Source organism: Erythranthe guttata, chromosome 12 (assembly GCF_056151865.1).
Source record: "Erythranthe guttata isolate IM_541 chromosome 12, IM_541, whole genome shotgun sequence".
Classification (NCBI taxonomy): Eukaryota; Viridiplantae; Streptophyta; class Magnoliopsida; order Lamiales; family Phrymaceae; genus Erythranthe; species Erythranthe guttata.
The window spans coordinates 19,699,898-19,723,625 of NC_142544.1; the positions used below are offsets into that span (position 1 = coordinate 19,699,898).

At 34.1% G+C, this 23,728-nt stretch overlaps 7 protein-coding genes across 13 annotated transcripts; 4 read left to right on the forward strand and 3 right to left on the reverse strand.

The window, feature by feature from the left end:
• Window positions 1-910: 910 nt before the first annotated feature.
• Window positions 911-2,354, forward strand: LOC105956564 (transcription repressor OFP15). Its single transcript, XM_012980416.2, has 2 exons — window positions 911-1,849; window positions 1,966-2,354. The coding sequence occupies exon 1, from the start codon at window positions 1,027-1,029 to the stop codon at window positions 1,822-1,824; it is 798 nt and encodes a 265-aa protein (XP_012835870.2). The 5' UTR covers window positions 911-1,026; the 3' UTR covers window positions 1,825-1,849; window positions 1,966-2,354.
• A 3,131-nt stretch (window positions 2,355-5,485) lies between these two features.
• Window positions 5,486-6,341, reverse strand: LOC105956565 (uncharacterized). Its single transcript, XM_012980417.2, has one exon. It carries the CDS (start codon window positions 6,225-6,227, stop codon window positions 5,712-5,714), a length of 516 nt encoding a protein of 171 aa, XP_012835871.2. The 5' UTR covers window positions 6,228-6,341; the 3' UTR covers window positions 5,486-5,711.
• A 629-nt stretch (window positions 6,342-6,970) lies between these two features.
• On the reverse strand, window positions 6,971-9,639 carry LOC105956517 (alpha/beta-Hydrolases superfamily protein). 4 transcript variants are annotated; one of them, XM_088826421.1, is made up of 13 exons: window positions 9,537-9,639; window positions 9,300-9,401; window positions 9,139-9,212; window positions 8,992-9,063; window positions 8,842-8,870; window positions 8,600-8,650; window positions 8,416-8,466; window positions 8,097-8,156; window positions 7,924-8,006; window positions 7,698-7,845; window positions 7,548-7,598; window positions 7,356-7,460; window positions 6,971-7,254 (listed from the first exon to the last, which is right to left on the reverse strand). In XM_088826421.1, exons 1-13 carry the CDS (start codon window positions 9,617-9,619, stop codon window positions 7,096-7,098), a joined length of 1,068 nt encoding a protein of 355 aa, XP_088682547.1. In that variant the 5' UTR covers window positions 9,620-9,639; the 3' UTR covers window positions 6,971-7,095. The 4 variants fall into 4 exon arrangements, with proteins under 4 accessions (XP_088682547.1, XP_088682546.1, XP_088682545.1 ...); XM_088826420.1 differs by having other exon boundaries at window positions 9,300-9,404; window positions 9,537-9,622; XM_088826419.1 differs by lacking the exon at window positions 9,537-9,639 and having other exon boundaries at window positions 9,300-9,530.
• Window positions 9,640-9,899: 260 nt separating this feature from the next.
• On the forward strand, window positions 9,900-12,187 carry LOC105956804 (putative HVA22-like protein g). Its single transcript, XM_088826695.1, has 7 exons — window positions 9,900-10,036; window positions 10,146-10,221; window positions 10,334-10,432; window positions 10,510-10,566; window positions 10,644-10,707; window positions 10,800-11,012; window positions 11,686-12,187. The coding sequence occupies exons 2-7, from the start codon at window positions 10,190-10,192 to the stop codon at window positions 11,989-11,991; spliced, it is 771 nt and encodes a 256-aa protein (XP_088682821.1). The 5' UTR covers window positions 9,900-10,036; window positions 10,146-10,189; the 3' UTR covers window positions 11,992-12,187.
• On the reverse strand, window positions 11,397-12,738 carry LOC105956805 (uncharacterized). The gene has a single exon (XM_012980706.2). It carries the CDS (start codon window positions 12,736-12,738, stop codon window positions 12,253-12,255), a length of 486 nt encoding a protein of 161 aa, XP_012836160.2. The 3' UTR covers window positions 11,397-12,252.
• Window positions 12,739-14,666: 1,928 nt separating this feature from the next.
• LOC105956806 (polyubiquitin) lies at window positions 14,667-17,332 on the forward strand. Its single transcript, XM_012980707.2, has 2 exons — window positions 14,667-14,767; window positions 15,510-17,332. Exon 2 carries the CDS (start codon window positions 15,510-15,512, stop codon window positions 17,112-17,114), a length of 1,605 nt encoding a protein of 534 aa, XP_012836161.1. The 5' UTR covers window positions 14,667-14,767; the 3' UTR covers window positions 17,115-17,332.
• A 4,036-nt stretch (window positions 17,333-21,368) lies between these two features.
• LOC105956807 (nuclear transcription factor Y subunit A-10) lies at window positions 21,369-23,702 on the forward strand. Of its 4 annotated transcripts, none has more exons than XM_012980708.2 (6): window positions 21,369-21,510; window positions 21,869-22,142; window positions 22,253-22,362; window positions 22,461-22,532; window positions 22,645-22,785; window positions 22,909-23,702. In XM_012980708.2, the coding sequence occupies exons 2-6, from the start codon at window positions 21,881-21,883 to the stop codon at window positions 23,266-23,268; spliced, it is 945 nt and encodes a 314-aa protein (XP_012836162.2). In that variant the 5' UTR covers window positions 21,369-21,510; window positions 21,869-21,880; the 3' UTR covers window positions 23,269-23,702. The 4 variants fall into 4 exon arrangements, with proteins under 4 accessions (XP_012836162.2, XP_088682805.1, XP_088682804.1 ...); XM_088826679.1 differs by having other exon boundaries at window positions 22,300-22,362; window positions 22,909-23,414; XM_088826678.1 differs by having other exon boundaries at window positions 21,371-21,510; window positions 21,796-22,142; window positions 22,909-23,414.
• The last annotated feature ends 26 nt before the right edge of the window (window positions 23,703-23,728 follow it).

The window sequence follows — 23,728 nt, forward strand, 5'->3', positions numbered from 1 at the left end:
AAAATATTTATTGTGCCTTGAACAAAATCGAATTACGGGTTGCTGTAATTTCTTTCGGTAAATTTCTTCACAAGGTGAAATCTTGTGAAGGATGATCAACAGCTTATGTTATATTGCTTTACTCTAAATATATTACCTCAAACTAAATATGATTATGTGTTCATTAAGTCGTCATCATCGAACATTACGTAATTGTAATTGCGATGGTACTATAGTAGTGATTGCTTGTGTTGCCTTTTCTCTCTTTTCGTCAAACTTGGCGACGTGCATTTGTCGAAGGTGGTAGTTATTGAGCTTCTGTTTATCGAAATGCATAAAAAAATTCGTATATTTCTGTAAATTATCCGAATTATGTGGTCTCTGTAAGATGATTCTTTTCACAGTAGGAATAGACGAAGTGCAAAATACTTGCGCATCTTTCGTGGGTAAATGCCAAGAACTGAGGTGGATGGTGTCAATTCTGTTAAGCGGTGTTTCACTGTTTTGTCTGTCTACGACCATAGACTATCGACCTGCATTTTTCACAAGTTAGAGGTGGGGCAGATGTAATTATTCGCAAAATTTAGTTCTAACTAGCACGATTTCGACGTAAATGACTCTCTTTTGTAGATTGTAGATTTGGGGTTTACAATTTACATCCCTTCGATAACTTAATCGATCCGAGAGAAGAAGAAAACGAACGAATATTTTGGACGAAAGTAAAATAAAACACTCAGGATCTTTAACATTTAAATCAATCTTGTGAATGTAAAACCAATGTTGATGAACTTTAATGAGTTATATATATATATATATATATATATATATATATATATATATATATATATATATATATATATATATATTACACATATCAAATAGACCAATTTTATCTTTAATTTTGTATTATTTGAAAGTAATATACCCTACCAAGCAGCAGCCCCACACCAGCTGCTCAGAACCCAGACTCCATTAATATAACCAAGCTAAGGAAACCAAACAACATTGCCATATTACAACTCTCATTCCCAATTTAGATACATCAAAATGAAATTTCCGTTTTTGTCGAAAACCACCGAAATAAAAACCACCGCCACCTCTGCCACCTCACCATGGTTGTGGCCAAGTTGTGCCACCAGCCCCAGAACACAATCTTTTAGGACCACCACTGATAATGGTGGCAATATCTACAAGACCATGCATTCCGCCTATAATCTTGACGACAAAAACAACAAAGAATTTCTCGGCCCTTTCGGAAACCATCACAGAGAAATCTCGAATCCTGCGAAACCCGAAAATATTATTGAGTCTGCGGTGATCAGAGGGCTGTTGTCGGAGAGGCTCTTCTTTGAGCCTGGCGAGACGAGTTCTGTCCTGGAAATAGCAAAAACCGGCGAGGGTCGTGATTTGTGTAAAGAAAGAGTGGCAATAATGGAGGTAGAGTCGAGGGATCCGTTAGTTGATTTCAGGGCTTCGATGGAAGAAATGGTGGAGGCTCGTCTTAACGGTATTGAGGACTGGGAGTTTTTGGAGGAGCTTTTGGCTTGCTTTCTCAGAGTTAATGACAAAAGCAGCCATGGATATATTCTTGGAGCTTTTGTTGATTTGCTGATTCGTCATCTTGCTAACTCGGAAGCTTCTAAAGATTCTTCTAACTCTGCCATTGATGAAAACTGTTCTTCTTCTTATTCATCAACTACTACTACTACACAGTGTTCTTTCACTTCTCCTATGTCGTCTTCTTCTTCTTCTTCGACATATTCCTCTATCGCAGCTTGTTTACCTTCGCATGGAAACGAGGATGAGATCACCATCCAGAAACATAAAGACAGCTCGTCGTTATAATTTTTGTATAGTGGTCCTTGTTCAGGTGTTTCAATTTATTTTTGAAAATAAAATAAGATTACAAGATTAAATGTTTCAATATATCTAATTTTGTAACATCTTTAGCTATATTAAGATCATTATTTTCTTCGTTTTTTTCAGGTGAAAACGTCTTAAGAGAGCCACCTAGTTCTCGTATCAACTATATTCATATTATTGTGAATCTTACTGCAGCCAACTATCAACTATGGAAAGAAAGAAAAAAAAGCAAATTAAGTACGAGCCTCAACCCGCTTATTTCTATTGGAGATATTAATATTAAATGATACATTTCACTAACAGCTTAAGCTTTTGGTTGAGATGATCATTCGACAATTTCGTGATCGATCGTTATCGTGCCGACGTAGTTCCAACAGTGTATCTATCTATATATCACTTGAAAGCAACACTTCTTGTGATGCAAAAATTTGGAGTGGTCCTATATGTACCTAGTTGCTGCATTATTGTGATTCAGAAATTGAGAAAATAAATAAATGAAGTACTTAAAATTCGGAAAATTTTGTATTTTATAATATCATGCACACATTTAAATCAGGGCCGGACCCAAAGCATGTATGTGGGGTTATTGCATGCCCCTTGAAATTATTTTTTTATTATAAAATATAAATAATAATATTATCCTCTTCAATAAAAGAAGCCTTATATCCACAAAAAAATAAAAGAAGCCTTGACCCGTAACAACTTTCGGGTCATCAACACTTGACCCGTTACAAGGCAACCCAGCCCATTAAACTCCTTAATCGGATCAAAGCCCAAAGCTAGTAAGTAGTAAGTATAAAATGATCCAAAAAATACTCACATAGTAATTAAAATATCCTGAAAAATGTTGACATAATTAGTCAAAATTCAAACACTACCAAATTAATTCACCCCCAAATAGGTTTACGAATTTATTGAATAAATATTAATTCTAAAAAAAAAAAAAAAAAATAATACTTGTGTGAACACTTGTGCTCTAGTAGATAGTTAGGTCAATACTCCATAGCCAAGATAGCTATAAAGGTTTTTAATTTTTATAGCTAGTTTTTGCGGTTAAATGTCACATGTCAATTAATATAAAATTAGTGGAATTAATAATTCAATAATAGTTTTCACGTTTCTTTGGTGATTGACGCTTTTGTGGCCTCAAAACCTGACTCAATTAATAATTCAATAATACTATAATAGTTTATTTATTTACTTGGTTTTGATTAAATAAATTATTGTAAAAGATATTTTAACATATGCATATTTCTTGTAAAATAAAAAAAATTAAAAATGAATGTATTTTTACAAAAAAATAAAATAGACTCTGAGCATTTATTCAGAAAAAAGACAACACGAAATGGCTGTATTAGTGGCTTTTAACTCAATGTTGACTGCCTATCATGAATCTGTACACAATGATTAAATCTTTCATTTATAGGAATTGATGAAGGAAAATGACTCATGAATGAATGGCCAAATTTTTCATGGATTTTTACTCACTAACTTGTGTCTTTTTCTTGGAAATGAGTCTTTGGAAGGTCTTTTTCTCCATTATTTATCATTTTTTATTCACTTTTTAAAATACTTTCACATGCTTTAATCTTTCAACCCGTGAACTTGTATTTTTTAATTTTTTTTTAATTTAAATGGGATGGAAAAAGAAAGATTATCTGATGAAAAACCTACGGTTATTTGGTGACCTTAATTTATTTGTCTGGAGCTGAACCTAAAAAGGAAAAAACAAGAAAATAATTATCTACTGAGTTATTTGCATACAATCATTTGTTGAGTTGCAACAAAAATAAGAGCTCCAAACAAAGACAAAAATTTGCAGTAAAGCAATAACTACTCATTGAAGACTGTCAAAATTAAACCCCACACTGTAAACGAAAACAAATTAAAGAAGATTGGCTGACGAACTCAGACTTTCGGATCTCAATAAATTAACTGCATTCAATAATTAAATAATTAAATATATAATATTTTATAAATTTAAAATTGCATAAAAATTAGGGTAAATATTAATCACCCTCCGAGTTATTTTTCTGCCCTTACGGAGTTGTGAGTAACATAATCTTGAAGATTTTCATCAAATATTCGTTCCGTACATATTCAAATCTACCCACAGTGGAGTAAATGTGAGGGGTATTTGTAATTAGTAATTACCGACATATATATATATTTACTAGGGTAAAATGTTTGGATTTTAAATTCTACAATATAATAGTGGCAAGTGAAGTTTGTGTTGGGATTGTGCATGCATTGGTAAAAATGGTAAATTAAAATAGAGATTCATTGTACAAAACATTAATGGAATCTACCGAGCACAATTTGACTTTGGGCCGGTTGTCACTAATTGTAGTAGAAGCCATAGCATTCAATCTCAAACATGTATTTCCAACTACACAATTTAACTCTTTGCCAGCCTTCTTTAATTTCACCATCATGTATATATCTCTCAAAAAAATATTGTAAAAAAAAATTAGATTATTTATTTTCACTACTAGAGTACTACTACGATTCAATTATTGTGGTCATGTGGTACTTTATTTTGCAATCAATTAGGTGACCACCACATACCATAAATAAATCGGTTCATTCAATTTCAACATGCAGAAACACTGATACAACTGCATAATTGAGTATTGACTGCTGCAATATTTATCCACCAAATTACATTACATGCAATGGAGTTTAGAACAATCAAGTGGCCGGCCTAACCAATCACATTGCGCCATGTCAGAGTCTTGATTGAAAGTAGCAAAAGTTATTTGGTTAATTGCACATTGACACCATTACTGCGAGCTAAGTTTGGGTAGAAATTGGAACCGAATTTTGAATATTCGTCGAATCTAATTCTAAAATTTACTAACTTAAGACAACATTTTTCATTATAAATTTCAAATTTTGAAACAATGTTTCTCATTCCAATTTTTGAAATTTTAATTTCAATTTTTTTAATACATAGTAGGAATATTCTATATATATATATTGAAGAAATATACTATAGTTCTATATTATTGAATAATTTTCAAATTCCAACGCCTATCTTTCCCCACCAAAGAGAGGTACATGTATATATATTACTACTACTACAGAGTCTACAGTTGCAGACTGCAGAAAATTTTGACCCTTCTTCATTTACTCTTTTTAGCAAAAATTGTACCAAATCCAGTACATCCATTTTTGAATTGTCTAATTATTAAAATTGTATATTATATCATCCAAATAAATTAAAATTTACATGTTCTTAATTAACTTGTCCGAGGTCGGTAGAACTAAGAATCTTCTTGATCGAGATTATGTGCCAATTAATTTATGTTTACCATAATATATTACACCGGATGAATTCATTTAAATTGTAATTGTATTGTAGATATTTTATATGCAAATATGAGCAATTATACAAGCACATGTATGACGAAATTTTACTCAACAAAATTCATCGGACGCAGCATCTAACAAACCGTCTATCCAGATCGTCCACATCGAATTAATAATAGATTTATATATAGGATGCAAATTTGATTCAAATCATAGAGGCAATGGCCTCGTTACTTCAATTGTTTTCGTTCGAACAAATTAAAGAACACAAGTAAACATATATGCCAATATACAATTACAATTAGTAAAAATGCAACTAAAAATATCAAAAACAAACAAAGTTATTTCACTAACACAATTTCATCAGTACTACTACAAATCAAGATTACAATTTTCACATAATTTTTTAATGGCCCCCCATGACAAATAACAACATTAATACTAATTATTAAGGGTCATACAAAAATATTGTGAAAAATCCAATCTTGTTTTTCTTCTTGATATCTAGCTAGGTCATAGTTGTAATTAAATAAAGAAAAGCTGAAGCAGCACATGCATCAAAAACCGTGCGAGTACTCAACTCCATTCCAGATCTCTGTAAAAGCTCTAATAATAGTGCCATGGTAGTACGGCGAGTTCAACTGCAAGAAACAGTTCAGTAGCTCTTTCAAATCGTCCTTTGAGTAGAGCTCCTTCTCCATAATCATCTGCAGCATCGACCGGCGGAAATCCAGATACGGGTCGTCGGAGTCTTTCTCCACCGCCACGCTCTCGCCGCCGATTCTCCCGAACCCCTGAACAGCCCTCGAGCTCCTCACGTCCGCCTCCGTGGCAGCAGTGCTGTCGGAGGAGTAGCACACCGGCGGCGTGTCCACGGCGGCGGAGAAGGCGGTGTCGCATGAGCTGGAGGAGGAGTAGTGGGCAGCTGGGTTCTGCCGGCGCTGCGGCGGCGGCCGCCTATGTTTTGGCGGTTTGGGGCGGCGGAAGACGGCGGCGGAGAGCCTTGTGCAGCTGCCGCATCCAAGCTTCACACTGACTGAGTTGAGAATTAACTTTTTCTTGGCGCCGGACATTGAAGGAAGGTGGAGGCGAAAATTACGAGGTTTACTTTATCTTATGTAGTAGTAATGTGTGTGTGGGTTATTACTTATGCATTGAAACTTGGGTACTCTCATAATATTGTCTCATCTCTTCTATGTATATATTTCTGCATGTGAGGATTTGGGGGGCCCCGGTTTGGGTGCTAACATCACAGTCACAGCAGTAACTGTACGAGATTTTAATTGGTCTGTCATGAACCAGGGTGACCTGTATGTTACTCTAAAGCGCGTTGAATAAGTCCATCAATTAATTTTTAAGAACATAATCTTCTCTGTTCTGTTGTTGTCAGCGATTAATTAGTATATGCTTCATACGATCAGTTTAAGACAATTATTTAATCTCAAATGTTAAATATGTTTTACTTTTATTAATATCTTTTTCACTTTAACTTAATTTAAACACCTGATTAGATTTAAAATATGGTTTTAATTTTATTAATACCTTTTTCACTTTAACTTAATTTAAACACCTGATTAGCACTTTCGTTTGATAACTTGTTTGAAGAGCTAGTACACGTCTTATTTTTTAAATTATTTTTTAAAGTTTTGGATAATTAGTTTCTAAACTAATTTTACTTTTATAAGATTTTAAATAAAAATATCGGGTAAAGTACTTAAAAAAAAAATTCCAGCAACTTATTTTTTGAATTTTTAAGATCTTTAATTTTAGATTAACCAAACAATTTAGAAGAGCTTGTAAGCTCTTAACAATCGTATAAGCTCTTTTTAACGATTTTTTAGTAGAAAAGCATGATGATCGGAGAATAAATATTACACGAAGTATGTGTCAACAAGACAAATTAATCGCAGTTTATTTTCCACATATATATTGCTCGAAATTTCAACCTTCACTTTTTGCGTTATTAAATAAGTAGTGGTTGTTGATCAAACTCGAAACACGTTGAGCAACCCATGTCGAACCAGCTTCACTGCACGAGAAAGCGTGAGTATGACCCTTGTTTTCAATCTCCAACACTACATCAGGTACCTGCTTTTTTATCTATGGTCATCGTAATACAACAAAGAAAATAAATTAAATTACTGAATCAATAATTTGTAATTAATAATATTTCAGCAAGGTCAAGAAATCGTATGATTTACCTCTTCGTATAAATGCAACGGACCCCAATGATCGTCGAGGCCGTACAGAAAAGCAATTTGTTTTTTCTTTTTATTGATAAACTCCCAATCCGGTTTTTCTGGCAGCTATAATTGTCATTACGTAAAATATTAATAACACAAAAATTGCAGGATTGTTATTACAAAACCGAAAAAAAAAAAGAAATAGTTTACCTTCTGAAATTCGGTCATTGCCATGAAGAGTATATTCCGCAGTGTGTGATACTGAAAATAAATTTACGAGCATTAAGATCCATACGAATCAACATAAATTAATCATGCACCATAAAAATACGTGGAGTATTAGCAAGAATGTGACTTCACCTGGAGAACATGGGTACATAAAACCTCAATTGCAGAAGAAGACCATGATTTTCCCATAGAATTTTTCACGATTAATCTTGTAATTTGAGATGGAAGCATTCCCAGAAAGGCTCCCATGGAACTAAGTACAGCACAAAGTGACGAAGACCTGTCATAATAACTTCATAATTCAGTTGCTCTTTAAATAAATATGCATAATAACGACGCTAAATAAACAGAGTCGTACGCTGAAATTCTTCTAATGGAAGACTGTATTGAGGATGCTGTGTCCACAGCAAGAAATGGATACAGACCAATGCAATATACAACCTATAGTAGAGTCGAGAGGGTACTTATGTCAGCACAAAAAGTTAGTAGAAAATAAAATGCAAAATGATAAAGATCGAACTTAATGCATACCTTCTCTTGAGACCGTTTAAATATTTCAAGAGAGATGTATGAACCAATGGAATGGCCAACCTTGAGACGAATAAATTTCAAGTCATTACAATAATAAAAAAGTATAGCAATTCGAACATTAAAAAAAAAATTAAACGGAATGAAATAGCTATTCTAGATTCAGTTTCTTGTTTATTTGTGCCACTGCTTTTACGAGGCGTTTACAAATTGCGGACCGGTATATGTTCTCAAGTCAATAATTGCGAAAACTTAGAGATATATACAGTAGAATGTCAAATAAATAACGAGCCATAAGGGGCAATTGTAAAACATGATTTACCAGTACTATAGGTACTTTGACATCTCGAAGTTCCTGCTCGATGAAGTTTATCTGGAAATGGGAGAAAACGAGATAGCAAAAACTGAGGCAAAATAGTGCATTATCTTATAAATATCAATCGACAAATTGGCGAATTACAATCTAAGACTATGGCCTCGTTCGGCTAATACTATGATTAATTTACCTTATGATTGATTTGTTCTTGTAATGAGAATAACCTCCCCGACTCCCAGTCCTAGCAGCAGAAAAAACCATACATATTGCAGCCATTAAATCCGATTAAATCGATATGAAAGGTTACACAATATTCCATAAAAAAAACTAGGAAACACGTCTCGATTTAATTTCCGATAAAAAACCGACTGCTTGAATATTATTTGAATAATAAATATCAATCGACACCGGAATTCGGTACAAGACAACAACCTTTTGCGAGTGGGATATGTGGCCAATAGCTTCATCAAGAAAAAACAATGAACCATCAGCACCACTTGCATAGTTATCGAATTCCATATTTTCTACAAAACTCGAAAATAAAACGAAAACGAGACAAAAATGATTTCGTCGTTTACTCGCCTGTGACTGAAGCAGTCCCTCCCAGTAACTCATACAGTGACTCCAAAAATTCAGTGTAAAATGAGACAACACCTGATCACATAACCTTTCTCAGAAAACCTTTCCAAAATTTCAACCAGTCACAAAAAAATTAAATAATTAAAATACCCGGATTGCCGGGAACAAACAAGACATGTAATCTAGGGTTCCGGCTGTGAATCTCTAATAAATCCGTTTTAAATCTGAATCAAAATCGGGTACAAAAAATTAATAAAATAACGATACGAGAAGATATAAAACTAGATTTACATTAAGTTGTTGAAAAATACCCAGAAACATTGATCAGCCTTAAACTCGAGCTCTTGCTTTTCTGAACCAAACCTAAATTTTCACTACCCATCTGCGGCAATACACACCTCGCCACAAAAATTCTTCTGCAGTGGAGATGAAGTAAGAATCCTTGGGAAAAATCAAAAACTGAGTTCCGCGCAAAATTGCTTAAAATCTCGAATTCAGGCATTTCACCATTAGTGAATCCATTGGGTTTAGAGTGAGAAAAAGAGTACCTGCTGAATTGAGTGTGCAGATTTGTTGAAATGGGAGAGACGAGTCTCGAAAGCATCGGAAAGTCAAATGCGCTTTTAACCATATTTTAATCAATTTATTTATTTTATAAGAAATATTTTAATCATTTTATATATTTTTATTGAAAAGACTATAATAGCCCTTACATGAAGAAGTAACTGCCAAAACGGTAAACCCGTTAAACGGAAGAATAATCACAAGGAAAAATCCACTTCACTGAAACTACCTCTCAAATAATGAGGAGCGTCTTCCATGCCGATAAATCCCTTTATTTCCTCTCTCTTCCAATCATTTCAATCTTACTAATTACTTTCTCTCTCTATACATACACAATACACACACACATATATATATATTTATACATAAACAGTCAAGCACGTTCATAATATAGGGCAAAAAACTTTTTACCCCTTTCCCCCCGCCTGTCTCTGGTTTCTGGGAATTTAATTTAATTTCCCAGGAGCCAATTATTCAAAAAAAGGTAAAATTAATTAAAATATTTATACATAAGGCACAATATTTCCAATGTTAATTATTCTTTTTTTTTTTTCTTTCTGATAATTAATGTTAATTCTCATTGTGTATTTTAGGAATTAATAGACAAGGCAGCAGGGAAAAAAAGGTGGTATTAAAGATGATTGAAGAATTCATTTTCCGGAGTTTAATGTATATATTAATTTCATTAAACATATATTTTGAAAATATCATTTTTGCAATTTATATATATCGAAAAGTTTATATTTCTTTGTCGAAAATAATTGGATTTTTTAATTGGCAGATTGGCTCTGGGATATGCATACCCTGCGTTTCAGTGTTTCAAGACATTAGAGAAAAACAAAGTTGGCATTCAAGAACTCAGATTTTGGTGTCAATATTGGTCGGCATTTCTATCGAATTATCACCATATATAATTATTATAATTATTGTTATTAATAATTAATACTTCCTCTGCAGGATTATAGTTGCTGCTTTAACAGTTGTTGAAAATTTTACCGACATATTCATTTCATGGTACGCCCCGATCGATATTTCATATTTTGTCCGATCTTTTTTTTTTAATGATACGAATAATTGCAAATACTACTTAGGCTGCCGATGTACCGAGGAATTAAGTTAGCCCTCTTCATCTACCTGTGGCATCCAAACACAAAGGTCAAAAATCACATCTTTACATGTATTGAAATTTTTAATGTTTTTCTTTTTTCCACATCATGGTTTTGTTGTATTTAAAATTATTATTACAGGGAAGTGGATATGTTTACGAAACGTTGTTGCAGCCATATATATCGAGGCACGAGACGGATATCGATAGGAGCGTAGCTGAATTTAAGGAAAGAGCATGGAATTTAGCAATTGATTATTGGCACAACTGCACCGATTTGAGTTCCCAAAAGGCACTCCAGTTATTCAAATTTGTTGTTTCCCATTGTACCAAAGTTACACTACCAAGCTCCCAGGTTTGCCACTTTATCTTTTCTCTCCCTATTTCATATTATTATTTAATCATCTAAAATGGTTGTGTAAATCAACATTTAATTTACAGTCATATTGTTAGTTTGTTTATGAGGTCGAATCATCAATTATTGAGTTTTATAGGGCCTCCAAAATAAATTTACAGGTTGTGATTTAGGGCCAAGTATATGTTTTAGGTAGTTTTTTTTTTTTTTTTTTGACTAATTTTCTCTACAGGCCTCCATATAAAAAAATAAAATAATCTAGATTACGGTAGTGTTTGCAAGAGCTTTGACTACAGATTCTATGAGCCTTCTTATTAAAGAAAAACTATAGTGAATGTTTCGAATTTCCCCCGAAGCCTCGAAAAAATAAGCCCCGATTAAAACTTGATCGAACCATAATCGAACATGTATACACAATCAATTTTCCCAAGGCTTCCGATGACTTAGGGCCACATAATTTAATTGCAATTACACTCCATCCACGTTTTGCCTATAGGATTTGAAAGTTTATATTCAACTTTATTGCAAGAGCCAAATTCCAAAATTTAACCCTATTCTTGAAAAATCAGAGTCCAATTGAAAAATTGACGTGAGACTAACAGTCAACATCAACCAATTCACTTTTGGCGTTCCCCCAACATTTTTGACCGTGATTTAATTTAATTGAATGCAGAATGATGGGAATGAGCAATTAAATTCAGCTCCACCACCAACCCCGCCGAGCACGCCGTCCGGAATATTCAAGAGGACCAAGTCCGACAAGCGGCGGCCGCCTGTTCCACCCTCCCCCTCTCATCGTAGCCAAACACCCAAGTCTGACTCAACTAAAGTCCAGCTCCGCAGCCAAACACAGTTTATCCACACCGAGGATATTCTTATTCCTGATTCGAATATCGGGATTAAATTGGAAGCAAAATCGGATAGCGAACCCGATTCACATGCCAAACGGGTCGAACACAGGCCCTCCAAAAGCAATTAGCAAAATCAGACAAGAAATTAAAACTGTAGAATTTTTTTTTATCTTAGGTTTTAGATCCACTAAAATTTTCAAATTTGTTCATTTTTTGGTCCTTGTATTTTTTTTTTCACCCAATTTGAACCTTTTTACGGTTCGAATACACTTTCCAATTTTGCTATTACACCAAAATTAAAATTAAAATAATGAAAATTGAAAACGAATCACCACCATTCATCAATTCAATTCCAATTCCAACAAAGCACGCACATCTTAGACCCGTTGCTATCTGGTGCTGCCCCGGATCCGGATAACCCGGAGCATCCAATTGAGGGCACGAATTAGGTTTTGGCCGACGAAGTCAAAGAAGGCGGCGACCGGCGGGCAGAGACGGTTGAAGAAGTTGCCGCCGGCGGAACCGGGAGAGGTGGACATAGGCTGGAGGTAGGCCCACGCCGCCTGTTTGACGAGGCGATTTCTGATGCAGATGTCGGAGCCTGGTGTTTGGTAGCCCGAGTTGGGTCTGGGGGAGTTGACCGCGACCGAAGGCAAGAGGTCCCGTAGCGAGGTGTAGTTCTGGGAGGTAGGCTTAATCAACGCCTCCAAATCATCCGGCGGAGAGGAGGACGACGACGATGGTGAGGTGGTGCTGGTGGTGGTAGAAGATGAGTTTTGATGGGGGATGATGGTGAGCTTGGAGATGGAGTTCCGGCGGTGGAGAAGCGGATGATTTTGAAACGGCGGCGGCATAGATACGACGACGTCGTCCATCGCGGCTGTGCTGCGCTGTGGATGAGTGGGGTGGGTGGAGGGGGTGGGGTGGGGGTGGGGTGGTGTCAGAGGGTTTCGTTTTCTTTTTGTTAACTGGTTTAAAATATTTCTGGCAATATATACGTGTGGCGGCCGTTGTGGTCTTCTGGGGTTCTTTATTATTTTATTATTTATTTTTTTAATGTTAATCTATATTACAAAAAAATAAAATTACTTTTACTATTTTGTTGAGTGACGCAATTATTGGCGTATATAGAACTATAGTCACAGTCTTTTAAATTGGTCTACTAATATGTGGCTCTCTTTTTATTTATTTATTGCTTGAAACTTTGTATAATGCTGTATCTGCACCCATGTCTTTTCTGGAATAATTTATTTTAATCTTTTTTTTTTTTATGGGCCGACCACGTACTCTTAGGGTTTAAGATTTGTAATTAAGTTTTAAATTTTAATTAGTCAATTTGTGTTTAATGTGTTTTGTTTTAGTGTAAAAAAGGAATTATGATAATTAACATTTGAATGTTATGTGATTTACATAATAACCTTGGGATTTTTTATGAACTGTAAAATGATGGATTCTAAGCATTTTGGTCAAACTTTACTCGGATTTTAATTACCTTTTCAATTGGGTTCACATAATTTTTAATATGTAATTTAGAATTATTTTTTAATGCGAGATGAATTAAATTTAAAATAATCAAATCTTAAGATCATGAACAAATTAAAAAAAATTATGAATGGTTTTGTTAATGCAAACGTGTAAATCCCAGCTATTACAGGGTGTATTTTTTACTGAATAAAAGGAATAAAATCCTATTGAATTGAAAATCTCAATTAAAATAGGAAAATGTACAGCAAAAAACATATATATTAGAAATGGAAAAAATATTGAGTTAATGACTAATTTTAATAGGGCTAATTCAACTTACCTCCCCTGTACTAATATAAATATTTCATTTACATCCCTTGTATTAATATAAATATGTCACTTACCTCCCCTATACTATCAAAACTTTCAATTACCCCCTCAAATTATATGTATTTTGTACATTATTTATCTTGTGCGAGTATTATCATCATCTCATTTTCAGGTTGAATTGATCAGCACATAAAGACCATGAAATAGATAGGAGGGCGAAAAAAGATGAGCAAGAAACGTGATCTCTCCATTTGTTTGTTGATAAATGATAAATTAGGATTTTTTAGATAAACTTGAAATTGTTGCTGAATCATGATTGGATAAAAATCAATTGTGAGCTGAAAAAATCAAAGTTGAAGGTCCAATTTGAACTATATTATGTATCAATTTCAGTAACAACGTTGAATGATGAGTTATATTAATAAATTTTATTGACTTTTAAATTTAATAGTTTATTAACCAATTACATATCAATACTCCATTTTCAAAATAAAGAAAACGAATAGTTACACTTGTCCTGTTAATTGGCCAAAATTCGAATCATCCGAGTGACGGTCGTTAGGTCGTATATCTCATAGATGGTTAACCTAATTTAATTTACGTCTCTTATACAGTCTGTAATTTATTATACAATAATGTACGTTTATTCAGTGCACGTATATAGTATATTGCAGGTTCGTTCGTTACAACAAAAACAAAATTAAAATTTATTATTTTTAGTTATCGAACCAATATATAATGTGATTGTTATAGTAAAAAAACTATAAATATTTTAAGTATTTCCTTAAAATTGTATCAAACAATAAATATTTTTAAAGTAAAAAAACAAAATCAACAATTTCAAAAGTTTTAATTGTCATGCCTTATAGTAGCAAATTCTTCAAAGAAAATTAATTAATTAATTATTATAAAAAGAAAAATAGAAAAGAATTGGGCTTCGGATTTTGTCATTGCTTACGGAAGCAAGGCCTAATATTTCGGTCGGGAAAGTCGGCGAACCTCACCCCCGGCCCAGCCCACTAGTATATATTCTCATATCCATTCTCCCAAAATCAATTGCTCTCATCAAAATTCCCCGTCTTCTCACCTCTCCAGAAGTTCTCCCTCAAGGTAAATCTCTCTCTTCTCCTCGTGCTTAAATTCAATTTGATTCGTTCGTTGATTTATTGATTATATTCGCTTTTGTCTCTTATACAATATAATCGTGTGATCTGGATATGTGAGATTTGTTGGTGATTGTTTAATTGCGTGTATGTTCAATTTGATAGATCAGCGTTGATAATTTATGAATTTTGATTGGATCTTGCTTTTTGGTCCCCTATGTTCGAATTTTTCTTCAGTGACGATTGGTTTCAGAAAATTTAGGAGTAAATTTATGTTACGAGGTTTGAGATTATGTAATATAGCTGTGTGGTTTAGATCTGAATATTTGAGCTGATAGATCGGGTTAGTAATCTAAGAATTTTAATTGGATCTTGCTTTCTCGTGCCCTAAGAGACTTGTTCGTGATTATTTGATCAATTATTAGGGCTCTTGTTCTGTTTATCTGTTTCCATGTTAGAATATTTCCTTAACAACAATAGGATTCAGAGAGTTTGAATCAAATTCATATTACGGGGGTTGAGATTATGTATTTGATTGGGTTTGAGATTATGTATTTGATTAGGATCGAGATTATGTAGTGTTTAAGATTATGTATTTGATTGGGTGAGTATGCATACCTAGATTCATGATTTGATATTGAGGCCACTCAGTGACTTGATTAACTCTATTCTATTTGCTGTTTCTGGTGTTATGTAGTATACAAGCTAAATTGCCGATATGCCCTTTTTTTTTTCTATCCTTGAATCAGATGCAGATATTTGTCAAGACTCTAACCGGAAAAACTATAACTCTCGAGGTCGAGAGTTCCGATACAATCGACAATGTCAAGGCTAAAATCCAAGACAAGGAAGGGATTCCCCCTGACCAGCAAAGGCTAATCTTCGCTGGCAAACAACTCGAAGATGGCAGAACCCTTGCAGATTACAACATCCAAAAGGAGTCTACCCTCCACCTTGTCCTCCGCCTTCGTGGTGGCATGCAAATTTTCGTCAAAACTCTCACCGGTAAAACCATCACTCTTGAGGTTGAGAGCTCAGACACAATCGACAATGTAAAGGCAAAGATCCAGGATAAGGAAGGCATCCCCCCTGACCAGCAGAGATTGATTTTTGCTGGTAAGCAACTCGAAGATGGCAGAACCCTTGCAGATTACAATATCCAGAAGGAGTCCACCCTTCACCTTGTCCTCCGTCTTCGTGGTGGCATGCAAATCTTTGTGAAAACCCTCACCGGAAAGACAATTACCCTTGAAGTCGAAAGCTCAGACACCATTGACAATGTCAAGGCAAAAATTCAAGATAAGGAGGGAATTCCTCCAGACCAGCAGAGATTGATATTTGCTGGGAAGCAACTGGAAGATGGCAGAACCCTTGCAGATTACAATATCCAGAAGGAATCTACCCTTCATCTCGTGCTGCGTTTGAGGGGGGGCATGCAGATTTTCGTCAAGACTTTGACCGGAAAAACCATTACATTGGAGGTTGAAAGTTCAGACACCATTGATAACGTCAAGGCGAAAATTCAAGACAAGGAGGGAATTCCTCCAGACCAGCAGAGATTGATATTTGCAGGCAAACAACTCGAAGATGGGAGGACCTTGGCAGATTACAATATCCAGAAGGAGTCGACCCTTCATCTTGTTTTGCGTTTGAGGGGAGGCATGCAGATTTTCGTCAAGACTTTGACCGGAAAAACCATTACATTGGAGGTTGAAAGCTCAGACACCATCGATAACGTGAAGGCAAAAATTCAAGACAAGGAGGGAATTCCTCCAGACCAGCAGAGATTGATCTTCGCAGGCAAACAACTCGAAGATGGGAGGACCTTGGCAGATTACAATATCCAGAAGGAGTCGACCCTTCATCTTGTTTTGCGTTTGAGGGGGGGCATGCAGATTTTTGTCAAGACTTTGACCGGAAAAACCATTACACTGGAGGTTGAAAGTTCAGACACGATCGACAATGTGAAGGCGAAAATTCAAGACAAGGAAGGTATTCCTCCAGACCAGCAACGTTTGATCTTTGCAGGTAAGCAGCTTGAAGATGGGAGGACACTTGCAGATTATAATATCCAAAAGGAATCGACGCTTCATCTGGTTTTGCGGTTGAGAGGCGGGATGCAAATCTTTGTCAAGACTTTGACTGGGAAGACTATCACTTTGGAGGTGGAAAGTTCTGATACGATTGACAATGTCAAGGCGAAAATCCAGGATAAAGAAGGGATCCCACCTGATCAGCAGAGGCTTATCTTTGCAGGCAAGCAGCTAGAAGATGGTCGTACACTTGCGGATTATAATATCCAGAAGGAATCCACCCTTCACCTTGTGCTTCGTCTGCGTGGTGGTTATTTCTGAGGATGTTTTCTGTGGCAAGAATGTGTGTTTCTGTTTATATAACTGTTTTTTTTTTCTTGCTTTCAAGACTTTTCTGGGTTTGGATTTCATGTGTTGGAAAAACATGGTGTTTTGATTGTGTTGCGTTTTGATTCTGTACTTTTTGGATGTATGGACTATGAATAAAGTTGTGGTAAGCACAGGATTATGTGCGTTGTTAATAGTATTTGGTTTATCTAGTCACCATCTTGATGTGATTTCAGGGAAGCACAGGAATTATTATTGCACTATTAAATCTAAAAGATAAACACAATTTGCTGATTGTCAGCAAAATGTTTATCACCCAGACAATAAATTATAAATATAACAAAAGTGAAGAAAAAGGTAATGCACACTTTTGGAACTAATTCGTCTGTTGAACAAACATTAACTTTCGAGTTTGGACACGTCCGTACGTGGTCTCTTTCGATAAATCGATGTTATTATTTTAATTTTTTTTAGAGAATTATATTATTCAAATTTTAGTTAACATTAATGAAATCAATATATATTCTCCAACTAAACATTATTTAAAAAAGAAGGAAATTTCATGAGATAATCATTAAGTATTGGCATTAAAATATGATGAGATAAGAGTTGAGAGATCTCTCAATCTCCATTAATATGAGCTGGCATGCTGATGTGGAATGCAAATGTTGAAATCCCACTATGTACAAGTGTTGGGTTTGTGATATGTCAACCTCTCCATTAATCTACTTTGTTTTTCCCTTTATTTTTCACTCATAAAAATTTCTAATAAACAAATTAAAAAGAAAAGTATTTTAATGAATTATGCAGAAATTGAAATACTTAATTAAACCTGACTTTTGGCTAATTCTGTATATATTTCATTAATCATCTTCATAGTGTACCTATCATGCATCCACGTGGCTGTCGGAGATGGCAAGAAAACATTATTAATTTCATCGAGTGAAATGAATTCTTAATTATTTTAGACACTAAATTGTACATAATGCAGTTGCATGTGTTAGTCGAAAACCTACACGCAAGTGCACGTATCGTACAAGTAATATAGTGGACAATTAAGTCCGGATATCGAACCCACAGGGAATATTTAATTATCTAATCCTAGACGCTAAATTCTACCAATTATTATCAAGTTCACCCTACACAGTCGACTTTATAGAGAATTAACCAAAATAAATTAAAAAGCAAATAAAAACGACAAAACAAGAAAGCAAATCAAACACGAAGATTTATCAGAGTAAACGAGCCTAGGATTTTATTCTTCCCCCTATGTGATTATTATTCCCCCAATTCCTTCAATTACGCAAGCAATTAACCCGAATTATTAACCTGAGATGCTAAATTAATCATAACCCGCTTCCGCGTGTATTACGATTCTAATACTCTAGATTCAATTACTATATTCCTATGCAATTAATTCTAGAACACAGCATTAAGCACAAATCTCAATAATGGCTACCTAAGAGATTAAATATATTCCTATGTTAATACCACAAAGGCTCTTCTACCACTGTTCTAATTATTAACCCGATCTTCCGATTCATGCGATTAACAATAACATAAAAGCGCATAAAGTGGCCAGTTTCATGAACTTAATAAAACAAGTAGAAGAAATAATCCGGAATTAAAACTTGCATAAAATCATAGAATTGGGTTCATAAATCCCACATAGGGTTCCAAATAAAATCCTAGAAATAAGAAAATTAGCTACTCATGATTAAAGGAAAAACGCAAATAAAATAAATCATAGACGATAAATCTATGCTTGGAGTCTTCGAATTCTTCGTCTTCGTTATTGCTTTGTTGCTCTTGAAATTTCGTCAAAAAAGGGATCATCAATTGTGTGCTTGGATTGGTCTTATATAGGGTGAAGAACTTGGGGAAGAAGGCAGTTTCCTTGTGCAATTAAAATCCTTTTACTGCGCCAATACGTCCATCCGGACGGCCGTGCGAGATTAGGCTTTAAAATCCGGACGGCCGTCCGGTCCTTAATTCTCCAGAATTTCAATATTTTCACTTTTGGCACACTTTTTCTCCGAATTTGCAGTTTTGACCCCATACTTTTTCAATTATTCAATTTGTACCTAAAATACAATAAATCAACTTTTTAAGCAGCAATTGTCATTAAAACACACCAAAAGTTCAAATAAAAAGATACGATAAAGTGTAAAAATATACACTTAACAGTATGCTAGCTAATCGTCTGTTGCCGTTTAGACATCGGAAAATAGAACTTTTCCTGATTAATTATATTTAATAAGTTAATAAGATTAAGTTTCTAAATTTTTATTTTTTTTTAAGTTTTTTCTCTAAAATTATATGTTGGCAGTTGGATTGAAAGGGTCAAAATTGCCGAAATAAAAGGTTGTAAAATGGTGACATATGGCAGGAAAATTAAGACAAATTTATTCGGATAATGGCGAACCCATCAATGTAGGAGCTTCTAATTAAGACAGTACAACTACCAATTAATTAGTCCCTGTTTGACAGGTAATAACAGTCATTAATTAAGTAATTAACAGATTCAATGAATTAACTTGCATTTGATGGTATTATCCCGCACACGGTATTAGATGTAAATTACCACTTGGGGTCAATCCATTTCAAATAACTTACCTCAATAAATTATTTCAAATATTAATTCTTACTTAACGAAATGTCAAAATCTATTAGTAGCAATGTCACTAAAATCAATATTAATGTAGCAATTATTGGTAACAAATAAACATAACTATATAGTAAGTGTCGCATCCCAACAATGCAGGGACCAATTAATGATGTCTGTCTTTCACTTTTTTTTTTTTTTTTTTTTTTTTTTTTGTATATTAAAAAAAGAAAAGGTCCACCACCTTCACTACCTCACGTGGACTCCACTAAGATAAACAGTTTAACAAAGACTTTTAGTAATTATTTCCTTTTTCTCTTTAATTAGACTATAATTAAGAATATATAAATTAATATACCGGGGCTATGAAAAATCTATTAATTTAGAGGAATATTAAATCAGCGAGTTAATCATTTATAATGTTGTTACCGAATTGAGATCGGAAAATAATATTAATTTATCGAGGTTTTATTGTATCTAGTAATTATTATTATTATTATTATTATTATTATTATTATTATTATTATTATTATTATTATTATTATTATTATTATTATTATTATTATTATATTTAATTTTGGTTCGATGCTAATTATCATACAAAGTTGGACTTTACTTAATGAAATAATTGTCGTGTTGCGACACTTGTCCTTTCTTTTTCATTATTTGTTATTTTCTATATATTCCTTTTGGAAGTATTACATTGATTTAAGATTAGTAATCGAGAATTAACACAAAAGCAACAATGCACTAAATTAAGAAGTCTAATCACTCACCACTAATAAGACACGAACCACAATGTATAAAATATGAAAATAAAATCATATTAATATATTTGGCCCCGTAATTATAAAATTCTGGCTTCGTCGTAATTTTTTTTATAATATAGGAACTCGCAACCAACAATATAGGTATACTGAGTACATTTACACTCTCTCGTATAATAGTTTGCAAATCATACGAGAGACGTATAACACACTAAACTAATCTATGTGACAAATTTGATCTAGCGATCGTTGATAAATAGATTCGAATTTGGATCACTTACAGCAACCGCTAGATCATCCTTACAGACGAGTTCTTCATTATTCATTAATATAAATCGTATTGTATGAAGTATGAAGTCCGCTCTCAAAATTAGTGATGAATTAACAAAGTTTCCACCTACTTTTTAGTGGACTAATTACTTGGACCACAATATATATATTATATATATATATTATATATATTTTTTGGTGAATCATGATTCAACTAGAAAGTAAAAGACATCGCAAACTAAAAAGTTAGATCTCGAAATGAGATCGAAATCCGCAATCCACAAAAATTACAAATCACAACCCAACTTTTAAAACGAGTGATATTTAGCTAAAATAAAAGATTTTTATTTATTTATTTTTTAATCTCCAAACATAAATATCTTTATATGTACAAATATACAAGTAAAAAGAAAAATCCCCACATTTAAGCTCTTACCAATCTAAAATGAATTTAGTGACAAAGTACTTTTCAAAATTTCCCAAAATGAAAAAAACTTTCCAAAAGAAAAAAAAGAAACTTTTTAAGCACACTCAAATATAATAAATAAATAAAAAAAAAAAAAAAAAAAAAAGAAAGACTTGCATGAAAGATATAATTCACTACTCATCTTGTAGACTTCCCTCATTACACGCAACTCTCTCTCTCTCTCTCTATCTCCGGCGGCTGCTGTTTGAAAGTGGGGCGACAGTTGAAGCGGTTGTTTCCTTCTTGTGACGGCGGTTTTCTTTCCCCTTTCTCAGCCAATAGGTATGCTTCTCTGTACTTAATTCCTTTTTTTTTTTTTTTTTTTTTTTTTAATTTAATTATTAATTTCCACACAGTTAGAGAATCTTTAAGAATACATATTCAAGCTTTTAATTTTCTGCAAAAACTGAAACACAAGTACAATTTGAATCAGTTAATCTATACACACTCTTTTGCTTCCAAAGCGGAATTTTTTTAGGTTACTTTAATTTTAATCTTTAAAAATAAAAAGGGGTTTCGGTTAATGGGACATTATCCAACTTTATTCTTTCCACTTTATGTTTCCAGGTTTTTCAATTTTCAATTTTGCTAGGGTTTGTATGTAGCAAATTATGTTAAGCGAATTTCGATTTCATTGAAGTGATCGATCAAAATGAACTCGCACACTGTGTTCTTCAAAGAAAATGAAGGGGTTGCCCCAAATCACCTCAACGTTTCACTGTCGGAATTGCCACGGTGGATTGGGCTCGGATCTCAGCCGGCGGCGGCGGTTTACGGCGACCCTTTTGTCCAATCAAAGCTTACGTCTCTGGAGCTTCCAGCTGGAGGCCGGAATCAATTCACGGTGGCCAAGGATACTGATAATCAGCAAGGCCTGGAAAAGGGAATTACCACTCAGTTCACTCTTTTCTCTGGTAATTTTTTTTTTAAATCTTTATTTATATATATAGATATAGCTCTTCAATTTAATTTCTTATAGGATTAATTACCAGTTAAAATACTTGATTAAAACAAATTATTTTAGGTGATTGCAGAACTAGTGCTGAAAATAGTGCAAAAACTAATCTGCAGAAAGTCTTTTCTGCTACTATGGAAGATCAATGGAATTTCAAGCTTGGATTTGGTCAAGCACCGGTAAATTTCATTTAATTCTTCAACGACGTGTTTGTTACGGAATTTAATTTTGGTCCTTATATTAATTCGGATTTATTCTGTTTCTTGAAATGGCACAGGTTTGTGGACAATATCCGTACGGTGAGCAATACTATGGACTATATTCATCGACCTATGGAACTCAGATTGAGGTTTGTTTTGTTTGTATATTCGTCTCTCTCGTATTTAAAATTAAAATGCGAGACTCAAAAATTGAGGGGGAAAAAAAAAACTCGATATGGCATTTGTTTTACTCTGTTTTAGGGGCGTATTATGTTGCCATTGAACATGCCTAGTGACGTGGGCCCGATTTACGTGAACGCCAAGCAGTACAATGCAATCATGAGGCGAAGAAAGTCGCGCGCAAAGGCCGAAATTGCAAATCAAGTCCTCAAAACCCGCAAGGTAATTAATTTTTTTTTATTTGACGATGGATGTTATAGGAAACTGAGTATGTACTAATGGTGATCATTGAAAATTTAAAATAATAAATTATTGCTTAATTAAACTTAAAACACCATTCTCCAGCCATATCAGCATTTTTCGCGCCATCTCCATGCAAAGAGGCGCCCAAGGGGAAACGGGGGCCGTTTCCTCAACACGAAAAACTCGAACACGACAAGCGAAAATGATAATGGAAAAAACAACGATAAGGAAGATAAACAGCAATACTCGCATCTTAGTGAGTCTCAGATATCTGAAGTGATTATGTGTGACGAACGAGTGATTAATTCTAAAGGAAAGAATGGAAATACTAGTCCAGGGCCTGAGGTGACTAGCCATTTATTCAATCAGTCCTTTGGAATTAATCATATTGCATTTCAGTCCTTTACGAATACAGGGATTGGCATTGCCATGGCTAATGCTGGCAATTACCTCAAAGTTTGACGAAATATTGGTGGGGTTGGTTTCGACTCACCTGGGCAATTCATTCTTGGCTAAAGATCTCTCTCCTTTCTCCATTTTTTGGAGAAAATAAAAAACTATATATATTATATATATATATATAGTGTGTGTGTGTGTGTGTGTTGTGTGTGTGAGAATAAATCTTGCAATTGGGTGTTACTAACATGCCATTCTATATGGAGGGCATGTCCTATTGCAGAAGGGTTGTGTGAAGAAAACATTGTGTTTGTTTCCATTTCATAATAAGAAGACAAGCAAGCTGGTTTGATTTCCAGTTTGTAGTGTTGAGATGTTCAACTGTGGTCTGAACATTTATTGTGTTCTTTATGTTTGTGTGTTGGATAATTTCCTATAGACTTTGTTATTGTTGTTTAATTCTATGATTTTAATTTTAATTGCAGAAATTATTATTTTAACTTGACCAAGCGTGGTCACCATAACT